At 35.2% G+C, this 15,279-nt stretch overlaps 1 protein-coding gene across 7 annotated transcripts in view; it reads right to left on the bottom strand.

Annotated features, from left to right (window-relative positions):
• The window catches only part of FRYL (FRY like transcription coactivator), a 182,920-nt gene that overhangs the window by 72,729 nt on the left and 94,912 nt on the right, over positions 1-15,279 (bottom strand). For 6 of the 7 annotated variants that reach the window (XR_014228520.1, XM_082315338.1, XM_082315339.1 and 3 more), the window contains 10 exons: positions 14,795-14,874; positions 14,184-14,264; positions 13,544-13,712; positions 12,398-12,490; positions 9,212-9,310; positions 7,581-7,682; positions 4,703-4,747; positions 2,315-2,418; positions 1,429-1,537; positions 374-460 (listed from right to left, as the gene is read on the bottom strand). Coding sequence is in view for 6 of the 7 variants with exons in the window: in XM_082315338.1 (XP_082171464.1) it covers positions 374-460; positions 1,429-1,537; positions 2,315-2,418; positions 4,703-4,747; positions 7,581-7,682; positions 9,212-9,310; positions 12,398-12,490; positions 13,544-13,712; positions 14,184-14,264; positions 14,795-14,874 (969 nt within the window). In the remaining variant the exon portion in view is untranslated. The remainder of the gene's footprint in view (positions 1-373; positions 461-1,428; positions 1,538-2,314; positions 2,419-4,702; positions 4,748-7,580; positions 7,683-9,211; positions 9,311-12,397; positions 12,491-13,543; positions 13,713-14,183; positions 14,265-14,794; positions 14,875-15,279) is intronic. The other variant, XM_082315337.1, reaches the window with a different exon arrangement.

The following is a 15,279-nucleotide window of genomic DNA, read 5'->3' as shown; positions in this document are numbered from 1 at the left end:
ATCTCGAGAATGACATACTGAAGACAGACATTGCTTAAACGTCTCGTCTGTTAGACTGGGTCTTGAACCATAAGAGCTAAGTACGACGTCCCCGAAAAAAGGCTTTACAGTTATACTGTAAGAAAAATTCACACGTACTTACTGAAATTACTGTTAAAATGTGTCTGAACTGTAGTACTGCTGCTAGCTTATTCACCAGAAATGAAACAGAAATTGTGCACGACTACAGTTACTTCTTTAGTTTTAGCAGAACATCCCTTCAAATATTCATAAATCTGCTTTCAGCCTGGCTCAAAAATAGTTAACCACTTTCCCCAAAAAAAACCCCCAATGCCCTGTTCTTGCTGCATGCAAGTAATGAGCTTTTTTTTACCTCCGGATTAATAGTGAAGGTTTTAGGTGATTTTCCAACACTAAGAAGATCAAATATTATTTCTTTCATCGCAAAATCCAAACGTTCCTATAAAGGAAAATAGATTGATATGATCATCTCTTTTCTGTAAATATGCATAGTTTAATTTCTTAGCTTTGCACAGGTGCTGGGTATCATGTCTTAGAAGTTTTAAAAAAAAAAGTTTAAAAAATACTCCTTTTTTCCTATTTATTCTTATGACTTAATGTTCTTTTTTAAATATAGTACAATTCAACACGGTTCATCCGCTGATATGGGTGAACCATTTCTCCTGAAAAAAATCCCAGACAATTCTGCTCAGGTCAAACACATTTCTACAAATGAGCTGAACTGTTTTCAATAACTAAAAATTATTGATAAAAACAGAAGCCCTAGAAACAAATATAAAGAGTGAAGGGTTGTATGTCCTGCCTCATCCCTGTATGACCAGAAGCAAATAATTTTGGAAGCTGAAGCACAGACAAGCTGTAAGAGAGGAAAACATGTATCTAATCTATAAGGTTATAGATGAATGAGAGTTTATCTTGTGGCATCATATCCTGCATTTTGATGCAGAAGCACCTAAAATAATATAAATCATAATGTAATATGAACTACACACTACTGCATGCATTGCATATTTTTTCTGTCTACAAAGGCTAGTCTCCAGGCTAAATATAAGTGGATATTACTGTTCGAATGCTTTGTCCCTTATAAAAATACTATAATGGAATATACTAATTATATTAGTTTATCTTTTAAATATATACACCCCCTGCAACAACAGTGCTATACAAATGTAAATATTAATCATCATAATGTTCACACGTAACAGTTATTGAAGTATAAGTAAAATAATTTTGCCCCTAGTAGAAAGAGAATGAGTCATTTCATTTGTTATACATATTGGGGGAAATTCTATTCAAGATATAAGACCATTAATTCAGTGCAAATATTTCAAAAAGTAACCTTAAATTTACATTTCTTCCAAATAATGTTCATCCTATTCTTATAGCTCTACCTAGACGTATTCTTACCTGAGCAATGAACTGAATAATCTTCACAAATATATTCAGAGGTGTGTCTCGTGGGACCACACTACGTGATCCTTTTGGAAAAAGTGCTGATACAATGCTCATGAGACGGCTACAAGAATTTAGAAACAAAAGGAAATAAAAAAACTTTTAAGAGTAACTTTTTGTAATAGCATAGATGTTACAGTTCAAATCTGGAAGGGGGGTTGGGGGGTGGTGTTACTACTAAATAATACAGAAGCATATGACAGTTAGGACCACCTACAGAAAGTACAGCCCTCTACTGTCACAGGCAACAGTATCATGGGTTCATTTATAAAGTGACCAAGATCCTTCTTCAAAGTAGTTAGTAATAGCCAGAAGGAGGGGCAAAATCTGAATGACTATTCCAAATTCTCATGATGCTAATGTATATATACCCTTTAAAAGAAGGGTAGACGTGGTGCTCGATGACATGGCTTAGTGGTGGACTTGGCAGTGATAGGTTAATGGTTGGACTCGATGATCTTAAAGGTCTTTTCCAACCTTAATGATTCTATGATTCCATGATAAAGAAAACTCATTTCCAACCCATAATTAGTGATGGCTACTTCATACCCCATTTGTTCTGGTACCATTACTGCCTTTTAACTTTAATAAATTTCCTGCTTCTTATCTCTCTGCCCTCTTGTATCCCTGAATATCCCCGCAAAGACAATTATAGACTCTATTCTTTCTCCTCATCAAAGTAATCAAGTTCTTTTGGTTTTCTCTATTAAGATGATGTCTTTGTTCCCCTGTTCACCTGACTAGACTATCCCTGAGCTGGCTTCAAGATCTCTTGTGGTATCACTAGGGGGGAAAAAACCTACCAATCAATAATTTAAAATCTTTTGCATAATGAACTTACCTTTGAGTTACAGTGTTGCTTTCACATTTTATTCTAATAACATAAACCCACAATAACCTATACAAAGATTCCAGTGCAACTCGGGACATTTTGGGATCTTTATTCTGTAAAATAAATGAAAAAACCAGTTACTGTTGCCTGTGAGACACTCAGAAAATTCTATTACTCTTCTGACTTTTGAGAATATTTTCAAAAATTTTTAACAACGAAAACTGATGTGTTCAATACTGACTACAAGTTTGAATGTATTTTCATTAAAAAACCCCTCTATTGCATATTTCCAACACTACCTGAATATTTAACTAGTAATTCCAGATTATTTTACATGTCTTTCAATCTGAGAGCAGAGGATTAACTAAAAAGCAGATATTCCTCTTGAGATGAACACCAAGACTGTATTGCTTCCAAGAACTTTTCTCAGAAAGCCATTGGTAACGAATACCTACTTTATAGCAAACTAACGTAGTTTGTCTAAAACATCGGAGTAGCTGCTTTGGATCAGGCACAAAGTCTAAGTTCATCATTCAGTTTATGACAGCAGACAGTAGCAGGCGCAGAAGAAAAGAATGGAAGCAGGGCAGGCACACAAGGATGCTTCTCTGGGTGTGCACTCCAGGCTTCACCCAACTTAGCCATTTCCTGTGGGCTGTATTGGCGTTTACTCACTTCCAATGGATTTTAATTGTAACAGTTAAGCTAGCTTTTTCTTGAATGAATATAAAAATCTTGTGGCATAATTCAGTTTAAATTACGCACTGTATGAAAAACAATTATTTTTTGTCTTACAGCTGCTACTAGGAGTTTAGCTTTGCTCCATGAGATTATTACTCATTTAATCTATAGGCCAACAGTTCTTGATGTTCAAAGTAGGCTGGTGAATTCACTGGTACATGCATTATCAAAGTCTATCTGAAAAGCGGTGTCTAGAACTGAGTAATGCTTCAATTTTCTTATTTCTGATATTCCCAAGGGAAGCTTAATTTACAGGTCCAGAAGAAAACCAAAAATTTACCATTGGCTTTCAACTGTCTAATCAAATAAATGGTATAGGTAGCAGATACTTTACAACGTGTCAATAACATTCCATATGTCAGGAGGTTTATCATCCAATATAGCTACTCCTGATTAATTAATGACAAAGTTTGCTTCTTTGTTTAAAAAAAAAAAAAAAAAAAGAAATTTGTTTAAAAAAAAATAATATATATATATATATATAAGGAGGCATTCACCTTTTAAACAGGGCTACAAAATAAATACAGCGGTACTTCTAATTTCTTAAGCACTGCAAATTTTCCTTCTCTCTTCCTCTAACTAGGAACTAAACAAATATGCTAGAAGAAAATGGCTTTTTGCATCTAATTTATGGAACACTTCTTGTATACTTGGTACAAATATGTCAGTATGTCCTTTTCTTTTTGAGATTACTGCAACTAGAATACAGTATATATGGCTATGTAATTCACCAACCTGTCTGAATTTCAGTCTTTTTAGCTGATGCCTGTCAGATTTTAAAGCACTCTATCTGGGTTTTTTTTTCAAACATAGTTTTGTTTAAAATCCTAGAACTTTTAACATGAATTATATCAGCTGGAATAGGCTGAGAAATAGGAATATATATAGAATATATAGATATCTATGGAATGGGTATATATATATATATAGGGAATAGGTTGTCAAAAACTGTCTCTCTGTTACAAACCCAAAAAACTAAGAACAAATCTACAGTGGTCTTACATGACACATTAAGACGAGTCAATGAAACATATCTCAATGAAGGCAAGAAACAAAATAGCATTTTTTCCATGTTAGTCAAATGTAGTCACTTACTGAAGAAAGTACTTTTTAATACTGATGTTAAACTTTTCTTCTGTTCTGAACTAAAACAATTTCTACTTTTTAAAACCTGCAAAACCAACAGTGTAAAAGTCTTTCAAGTTAGTGCACTGCAAGTTGTTATAGTAAATCAGTTTCACATTTTTTAATTGTGAAAATGTTTTCAAGTTTGCTCACATGCAAGACACTTTTTGAAATGAATTAACAGAAAAAACGATACATCTGAACAGGTAGTTTACTTCCAGTGGAAATATGCACTGCTCTTCAGGGAAACCAGCTGTGATATTGATACTCAATCTCACAAAGCCACATTTTCACCCCTGAGGAAAAACTGATATTAGACAATTTTCTGATCTTTCTCCTTTACTCCCTGGCAAGAAAAAAAGATCTCAGAAACATTAGCTATTCTTAGTCCTGTTGCTTCTTAACAGTATTAACAGCAATTTTACAAAGAAAGGAAAGCACAAAATACCACTATTAACATAAAAACCAAAACAAAGTATTTACATGAGACAAAGCAACGTTTCACTGAGTTATAACAACATATTAACTCACCTGCAGTGTTTCTATTTGTTTTCTGATACTGTTGTTAGATGGCATCTAAATAAAGCAATGTGAGACAGCAAAACATAACAAACATGAGAATGGAAGGCACATGCATGTTAGATGAAAAAAAAGCACAAAACCAACAGATAGCTGTCTAGTAAGAACTCTATTCAGTAGAAATACAGGTTTTGCTAGTGGCAGAATATGTTCCTCCAACTTTCAAGCTTTTGTGGTAACAGACACTAGGGTTAAACTGTGAAAAAAAATTATTCTTTTCCACTCAACAGTGGTGCAGAATGATAGACACTTCCATTTCAGCAGCCTTCTTAAATGTTCCTTTCTCTCCCTGGAAGAGGTGGTAAGGATACCACGACAACTCAGCTTCACCCAAGAATCTATCAGCTTTCTGACAAACCTGCTGGAATTAGTCTACCTAAATACTAGTCAAAAAAGTAAGCAAAACATTGTACAATACTGACCTAGTGTTATTATCTGCTGAACCAATTCAGAATTTTGCCTGCACTGCAGTGTGTAAAGAAATGCCCTGCGGGGCTCAATGCTGAAACAGCACCCCAACCGCTTTGTGGGACAAGGCCAGCTATACATATACCAAGAAACATTCTTTGGTGCACTCCCAGTCTAAACTGACTCTTACAACTCACTTATCTGCTATTTGGATCAGTCCAGACCCCTCGGCTTCCTCCTTTCAGCAAGGCTAGGATGCTTTCCCCATAAAATAAGTCTGCTTTCAGGATAACTAAAGGTAGTGTGCACTGAAGCCCAGCACAAAGAGTTTACAAGGGCAATAAATATTGCTAGTTCTGGATTAGGATTCAGAACACTCTCAGGAGCATTATCGAGTACAACGTAGCACCGAAATACTGCAGGGTAAGGCAGGGTATGAATATACTATGCATCAGGGACTATGGAGCAACCGCAAAGATGTGAGCTTTCACACCATGGCAAATGGGAAATTGCGTATTTCTGTCACCGAAGTGTGGCCACGTGGTGTTCATTGCTAGATGAGAGTTGCACTGGGCAGTCTCCAGGGAATAAAGTGAGCACCATGAATCCATGGCCTACGTTACCTCTGCTAAGGCCTGCTAAGTGGCCTGTCCTCTTCATAGAATATCCCTGTGACAGAACCTAAGTGTTGTCATTATTTCAATCGTTAATTTGTCAATTTTAACTAATATGGTAAGGGTGGATGAACCTTTCCAGTACTCTAAAGTATCTCCCAGTAACTCTCAAAATTACTTTATTAAATAACAAAGACACTAGAGACAATGGATTTGGAATCCTTATTGTATTTTACAATACAATAGGTAACTGCAAATAAAATAACTTTAGTCATTAGGAAATCAGGAAATAAAATGGCGAAGGGAAAATCTAGAAGACTAAACTGCTGTGAACTTCAGATTTATAAATTAATGAGATTACTTATTACAGAGTGCATGCATTTAATTAGCTTCAGAAACAAAGGAACACATTAATTCATAAGGCACATGAGGACAGCGGGGGTGTACTTTTCAAGATTAAACTCAACAAAGTTTCTGAACGAGGTAGGCATCCAAAAAACCAATAGTATTTGGTGGGCCAAATTAAATCAAGCCATAAAATACCCTAAATAACTCATTGATGGCACAGCATCATAACACTGCAAATTGTAAATTGCAGAAATTCATATGTAGAATTTATACTGAATAGAGCCTTACAGTAAATGTGTTAAGCTGTTAGTGGTTAACAAAACTAAGTAAAATATAAAATGCATGCTCAGCAACTACCAGTTAAACTCACTGGCATTTATGGTTTTAATACATCCATTATCAGCAATGGACATTATGCCAGAAAAACGCAACTCCTAGATTGTAAGAATTTCTCTAAAAGCTTTAAAAACAAAAGCAAACACAGCCTCCATAAGCAAAATAAACAACAAAACAAAAATCAAGGCAAATATTGCAAAAGAACTGCAATGTTAGATGAAAAATATACAGAAACCCAACAAGCAACAGGAAAGTGTGAAAGATGTCATGGAAACAAAATGACCCTTAAAAAACAATCCAAGCAGCTAAACGTGTGTCCTTTTGACTTCATGCTGGTTTACATATTTTACTAATAAGCTTTGGAATTGTCACTCATACCTAACCAGAATGAATATTGTGAAGGTGGATCGAAGAATTTATTAAAATTATCAAAATCAGTACATTAGGCAAAATCATGAACTATGTTAATCAAAATTAAGGAAAGAACATGTACAACAATTAATGCTACCAGAAAGTCACTAAAACAAACCCTAATTTCTAAGTATCTTGATCTCTTTATCAATCAACTCACGTTTACAATGCTGTCAACTTAAACCATGAGTTAAAGGGACACTGTAATTTTTATTTGGAAAACACATATCACAGGCTGTAGATATAATCTCTTTTCTGGACTCCCAATTAATTTTCTATTCCTTCAATAAGTGAACAAGGAGAGAAATTTTGCACTTATATGTTCTACTTAGAGGAGTAGACAAGACACTTATTTTCTCACATATAATTTGCACATGAAGAATTACAGTTTGCACTTTCTCTGGTAGAAATAGCGTTTATTAGCAGACACTTATCCTGCAGATTTTACTCAATAAAACTGATGGTCCCCAAGGGGGCCACATCTATTTCCAGCATCACATAGCATCACAAAAACTTACTACTAAGTTTAATACTAGTAGAGACTTAAGACATTTAATTAAAAAAAAAAAAAAAAAAGAAAAGAAAAGAAAAAATTCACAGTGTCCTTTTAAACAGCCAAATAGTCATTGTTTATTTGGCACAAGAATGCTGACAACATATCGGAATAAATGCTATCGATTTGCAACAGTTCCTGAATTGAAAAGGATTCTTACCTTTAGATGTGACAAACAGTTCTGCAGGAAAACGTGCCAGTTATTTAAAAAAAACTGTTTCTGACTGACACACAACAGGCAGGTGATCAATGGATACAAAGCCTACGAGTAGGGGGAAAAAGAATCGATCAAATTGCTCTTTGCAGACCTCCCAAGTCTTGTACATTGAGAATGCGACACACAGTTGGTTCTTCTCTCTCTTTCTCTCATGGTTTTAGCATTGCACTGCAGCCCTTCCCCTGCACCAGGACACACATGCCAAGCGTGGTGTCCTGGGTATAACCTATGTGCTGTAAGAGCTCATGGTGTAAGACCAGGGCAGCGGGACCACGGTGAAGCTCATCCCCTAGCAAGGCCTGATCTCAAACAAAGACTGCGAGCAGATCTCACCCTTCGCTCTTTCCCTGCAACCACATGATTCAATTCATGGGGTCCTGCGTGCTGGGAGAGGGAACTGCCTCTAAGAAGAATATTCAGGAAAAACATCATCAACTCAGTGAAAACTGAGGCAGACTTTAGATTGTCAGAAGTGATCCTTCTCCTCAAGGTCTACTTTTAGTAAGGAATGAAGCACAATTTAATAAAGTCTGTGCATATGCAGACTAGCATGACCTTGCTTTGCTTTAGTAGCATAAGATTTGTTTAAACACCACATGCTTTAACAGAATACATAATGGTGATTAATACCAAATCTGACTGCAGATTATCTTGTTATGGAGCAAAATTGAAAAATGAGGATAAATAGGTAAATTGTAATCTTGATGTAACAATGTTTCTGACTTCATAAATAAAATGATATTGTGAATACTAACAGCAACTACTTGTTATTCTTACATAAAGAGTTTAACCATGTACAATGACATATGCTTTATATGCTTAGAATACCAGAAAGTAAAGCTCATCCCTAACATGTAAGTAAGGATAAATCACTTTAAATTCACTTGCATTTACTGAATATGCCAACTGTAACACAAAATTTAGCTCTACATTTCCAGTAAAGTGAAGTGGATCAACTTGAAACATGTCTGCCAGGGTCATCAAGAATTACCAAATACTGCATTAATAAGAGATCTAAATCCTTGCTAAGATGCAGTTTTAAGGGAAAAAGCTAAGATGCAGTCTTAGGGGGAAAAAAAAACACAGATATTTATATCCAAAAGAGATAATAAAAAATAGTGGAAAAAGAAAAAAAAAGTGTATGAGGAGAGGAGAAAACAGGCAGAGCAGGGCTATTAACAGGCTGCTATTTTGCTGGAAAAGTCTTGTCTGACACTTCCATCTTCTTCCATCTTTTAATTAAACATAATTTAAATACACAGACTCCCTGAATGCAAGTTCTTTTTAGAAGAGACATTAGGTTAAATAACTCTGTGCTAAATCCCACTAAAATAATCAAAAACAAGCACTGATTTCAAGACAATCTCAAAAGTGAGATAACGGAGCATGTATCTTGCACAAAGAAACAAACCAAAATTAGAGCAAATGGACATACACAGTGTGAATTTAATTACACTTCAACTGGGGAGTTAAGATTTAAATTAATACAGCTGTTAGCTTTTCCTCATATAATGTACTAGCTTAAACATCTAAGATGAGCAAAATGGAGAAGTTAAAATATTTCTTTAAAATACCAGTGAATGCTTCTTTCTTGAACTCAATTCAAAGGTAGTCTGATAAAGCATCTCCACAAAATTTTTCAAACATGGCACATTCACTTCATTTTTAACAGCCTATTAAAAAAAATACACACAAAAATGAGTTTAAAAGTTTATACAGAAAGTAATTTAAATATAAATTAAGATGTTCATGAACTCAAGAACATTCAGAAGTTAAATCTCACGTTAGGTTAAGTATTTGAGTGTATTTATTTAAAATATAAACAGAAGCATAAGAAATCATGTCATACAGTACAACCATATAGAAAAACAAAACAAAACAACAAAAAACACACCAAAAAAACACCAAAACAAGCCCAAAATGCATTGAAAAACTGCTACTTTAACAATGTGACCTGTATTCCATACTTAAAGAAGAAAAAGTATTTGCCACCAACTAACAAATAAAAACTACAGTGAAACTCTTTAAAAGCATAATTTCATATATTTTAAAAAATAATACTCATAATTTTTTCACTGTTCCCCTCTTCAATGCTCCCCTTTTATGTCCTCCAGTTCTGAAAACTGAAAACTTAGGAAATGATACACAGGATTACCAGCCAACTAACCATGTAAATGGTCTTTCTTCAGCTTTCAGAATAAATGAAACAGATACACGGAGCCCTACACCCTTTTTAGCCACTCTGTCCTTGCATACAGAATAGCCTTCCTTTCACAAGCCAGGCAGCTACCTTCTTCATCAAAACCCCTGCAAGTCTCTTAGGCTTCTATCTGGATACCTGTGATGATCCATTTAAACATTATTCTCAACCTACTGTTTTATAATGTGTTTCTGCTTTATTTATCAAATTAGGGGGTGGGGTGTGGGAGAGGAGGTTGGCTTTTCTGGAAGAGATCCTCTATACTTATGATTTCCCTATATTATAAAGGTAACTTTTTGTTAGTTTTTAATTATTCAAAGTTATTAAAAGATATGTCATGTCCACCTTGCTAAGAACACTCTGAAAACGTTCATGATGGGGAAGCCTAAAAAATAGTGTAGAGTATCTCTGTAACGTGTACAAATCCAAAAAGAAAGAACTGAGGAAGTAGTTATGTTTTAAATCACTTCCTATATACCCCCAAATTATTTATCTTTTGCTATTCTTAAGCTATAAGTTGATCAGTACCCCACTAGCTCCACATGAGAAATTAGGCAGTTGTTGCCAGCACCACGCTGTTGCTTTGGGATATAACCTTGGGCTTACAGATCAGCCTTAACTTCCCCTCTGTAAATATGCTATCATCCGTCACACCTGCAGGGTCCAAATCAGGTCATATTTTTAAAATGCCTGAATGACAAAGCAAGAGAATGACAGTACAGAAGTCACAATGCCAAAACCCAATGGCTTCCTCGCTTAAGCAATTTTCTGTATCCAAGATACAGAGAAATCTAAGATTCAGTTCCTTCATCTGCTTCAAAAAGATTCAAACTTGCATCTCATCTTCCAAGAGAATGACTAACCCTCTCAACTGCATCTCAATCTGGCATGGGGCTCTCTGCTTCTATTTAAGAAGCTCCATTTGTATGAAATGATTAGAGACTCAATGAGTCAAAAAAAAAGATCAAGCCTCCCTCACCAACCGTTTAAAGCGCTGATTCAGGCTATGCTTGTAGGAAGCGATCCGCAAAACAACACACGCGCTCTGCACAGCCCGTGTGCGTGCCTCCGCGGTTACCACTGGATAGGCCCAATTCCCAAATGCTGCTTCTGCCTCATTACTGTACGTGCAAGTTTTCACTGTATGTAAATCATGATTTTGCAAACTAATATTCATGTTTACCTAAATGCTAAGTACTTTCACTGTGCACCCCTACTCCGACTGCCGAGCAACTATGGAGTTAAAAACGACAAATGCGTTTGCTTTTTAACAGGGCAAGAAATTCTTCTCTAGAAGAGTATAAGTAAGCCCAGGTAAGATCAAGACTTAGTCAATAAACAGCTACTACTAACACTACCTCTTTGTGCTCACACCTTAAGAAGAAAGATCGTCTCCTTTCTAATTTTTTTTTTAAAAAACCCAAGGTTGAGACCAGTGAAGGGAGAGAAGCATCTCCCCATGGCTCAGGGCAAGGCAGGCCATTTGAAAGAGGATGCAGAGTTCAGAGAGATTTATCTTTCTTTTCCTACAAGCTTGCTTAGATGGGATCCCCACCCAGCCTGCTAGTCTTTGTAGATCCCATTCTACAAAACAGGATCTACACATTCCCAGTTCTCCATATAGAGCAAGACAGGCCCCTGTAATCGGTTGTAACATGGAGCCACGCCCTGCCATTTTTCAGGACAGCGTGCTGAACACACCGCGGCCTAGCATTTGCTAATACAACTACCATATTAGACGACAATCACAGCAAGTATCCATCTTACTACAACAAAACTTTCTGAGCTTGTGGTAGATGGTCAACTTGAGGTATACTGAGCTGCCATAACTTCTTGTTGACCTGTTGACCAAGCTTGACACAACCGAGCGAAGCGGCCTGGGAGGAAGGGGGAGAACCCGTCCTGACCGAAAGCATTCTCACAAGCAGCGTTACAAGCACTGTACATCCAACACTGATGATATCGAGGTTTTTTTTTTTCTTGTTCATGGCTGCTGAGTAGAATTTCTGGCTTCAGATTTAAAACACATATGGGAAATGATTGACTGCTCTTCCACTTGAAGGATTACATCTAGTGGACACTCACCTCTACGAACAATTTTTATTTAATTAGCCAAAACCTACATTCTTCATTCTTCCACAGAAGTTCACACTCTCCCTATTGGACTGTAAAAATGTTACGTATCTCAGTTTATTCTAGAAAGAACTTAACAGGTTTCGGCTAATAAAGAAAAGTCAATGGGACCCTTGAGTGAACTAATTATTAAATCAAGGAAATTTCAACTTTTTAGAGCAAGTATAAGATTACACAGTGCTCTGGTGATAAAAGGGTCTAGAAAACAGACAATTTTAAGAAGTTCTGAAAAAAGATTGGAAACTAGCTAATACAGAAATCACACTGACACATTTCCCTTCAAAAGGTTATGTAGGCGCTTGTAATTTACTTAATAGTCTTTTTGAATCTGTAAAAATGTAATATTGTGAGCATTAATGGAAGCAATTTTAACAATGAGAGCCTAATCGAAAGTGAAGGGAATAGCGGAGGGAAAAAAAATACTTACAGCAGCCACAGGGATGAGAATTTCCACAAACAAACCAGCAAGTGCATGTTTTATATCTTTATCTTTTACTTCCAGGAAGTATTGAGCACATTCCTTAGTAAGGAAGCATTAGAAAAATATTTAGAAAAAAATAAGACAGATGTCGCTATGCCATAAAAACCACTGACAGTATCACATTAATTTCCAGCTTGAATTTAAAACATGCAATGTCTTTAAGTCAGTCTTATATTCCTTGACAATATCAACTTCACAAAACATTAGAAACTTTAAAACCTGTTTCCCTAGCAATTAAAAAGAAATTGAAAGGAGAACATTTGTACTACCAGATAGCTACAATTTCTACTCACAATATAAAAGAATATAAATATGCAGTTTTCCTCAGATTATTCTGAAGTTTTAAAAAATAAACGTTTATCTCTATTGAAATTATTAGAAAATAATATTTTATTTTTTATGGACTCATTTTCATTTTCAAGATTACCTTGATGCAAAGAAAATTTTACAGAGAAATAAATAATCCATACACATGTATGCATACTCCACCAAACTGACCACTCTGGACACAATCTAAAGCACCTAAGTGTACATTAGTTTTTCAGGATTGAGATCAATGTCAATGGCTGTTAAATAGCTCTAATAAAATTTATGACCAAGTTGCAGTAACTTTAGTTACTGTGGAATAGGTGAGTTACTCATGATGACAATTTTTAATCCACAATCAAGAGAAGCAAACAAAGAGATTTGAAGTTTCTCTGAAAATTAACTGAAGTGTTTTTTAAACAAGTGCTTCTGGGCATTTCAGCTGTTAAAAGAAGATCTATCAAGTAACTTTTTTTCCTTTAACCCACTGCTTTCATAAAGAAAGAAAATTATTTGATTGCTACCCATTTTCATTTAGTCTTGAATAAATTTATATATATTACAGGTTTGCCACATTACTGAGACAATTAAGAATGGGTTCTCATTACGCTAGGTACTCACGAACTACAGAAACAAATGATTCGTACCTCTGAGAACTTATGAACTAAACAGAAAAGGATGAAGTGAGGATGAGTGAGCGACTGATCACAGCAAGCATCATTGTAGCTACATGACTTAAACAATCAAAATTATGCTCATTTCGGTTTTCTGTTAATATTGACTTACCTGCATGAACTGAAATGATGCTTCAAAATCCTCCACGGGATACATCTTTACTCGAAAAAACTTCATTCCCATAATCAAACTGATGATACTTTGTACTACATGAGGACTCTGTTCTTTTTGTCGCAGTTCCTTTAATTCAGTGACAAACTTCTTCCTAACAGCTTGAAACCTGAACAAGGGATATAGATGGCAATTATTTGCATTCTTAGTTACTTTTATATGTCTATAATTTTAAACTGATTTCTTTAGTCTGTTAATGATAACAGCACCTACAATAAAAGAAACAAAAGCAAGATGAATCCTGATACTTAAAATCTAGGCATTTAAAAGTGCCAGTGATGATCAGCACATTAGAATATACTCGTTAGCTGAACAACAACTATTGACTGATACCAGGCCTCCTTTCCCTGCACCTAAAGTCAACAGCAAAGTAATTCAGTATTGTACTAAAGATTATTCCTTGATTTGTTCAAATTTATTGTGCTGGAACATGAGATGGACACGCCAGACTACACCTGACTACACCTGACACTTAAGGAATTAGTTACTGGGGTCATTAATAAACACTGCTATATTAAATAGTCTTTAAGTCTAGAGTCTTTTTTCCCAAAATGCAAGAAGAGTCAGAGACTGAACTTACTTTGATTGAGCAAGAACCCCTGTCACTTCTGCATATAAGTCTGCAATAATATGCACATTCCCAGTGTTGGTTCCTGAATACCTAAAAAGAAAATAAAAATTTAAAAAAAAAAAAAAAAAAAAAAAAGAAAAAGAAAAGAAAAAGAAAAAAAAAGATGATGCTAACCACAACTTTGTTCTTCTAAATGACAAGTGTGTTCTCGATTACAAACAAAAAGTTTGTCCCATAGCAAGGTGGATTATTACCATAAAAACAATGAAAGTCAAGCATAAAATGCATGAGTGACATTTAAAGTGATGGAGTTTCATTGAGCAGACATAAGGGACATATTCTGCATAGGAAGTTTACTACGGTTATCCAAACTCGGACTTTTGTTACTCTGGCTGGCTATGCAAATCATTCTGTATATTCTAAGCAAAATAAACTCAGCATTATATTGAACACAGCTGTGTTCTTTCAAGATATGTTTTCAGTTTAAAGATATCAATCAGTGTTCTTTTACAGTATTATCACCAACATGTTACATGTGAGGCAAAGTAGAACAATCACAACAATCAAGCATAGGCTGGTAACACACACAAAATATTTCAAAGTACACAAGTGGAACTTACCCTTCCTTATGTTTAAAGTGCTTAAAAGCCAAGTTTAGAACTTCATGTACTAAAGGATCTGGCACTGGATGAACAGGTATCTGAAATGCAGATTTCATTTATATGTGTGTAACGATGCATGTATATATACACGTACGTATGTATGAAGTAAATAAACAGTACTGCGAGATGCCCTGTAGAAATCTCTCCCACTACTGTCAAAGGATACATCCTTTGTTGGCATACAATATCAAGTTAATTCTGCAATATATGAACACTTACACAACCTGCAATGACATTCTCTTAAATTATTTTGCATACTGGCTTTTAGGAATTAAATTCATAATAAAATAAACAACAGTAATGTAAATACTATGAATTTGTCATCAAAATTTATCAGACTAGGTTAACTATACATCTTTTCACACTTTCTGCCTTGTGTGGTGTTATACGATTTAACCTTGAAATGCAATTCATCTCGATATAGAGGAAGACAAAACCAAAAA

This window comes from Platalea leucorodia, assembly GCF_965183815.1.
Source record: "Platalea leucorodia genome assembly, chromosome: 6".
NCBI classification, from domain to species: Eukaryota; Metazoa; Chordata; class Aves; order Pelecaniformes; family Threskiornithidae; genus Platalea; species Platalea leucorodia.
This window is presented reverse-complemented; position numbering and strand designations above follow the sequence as displayed.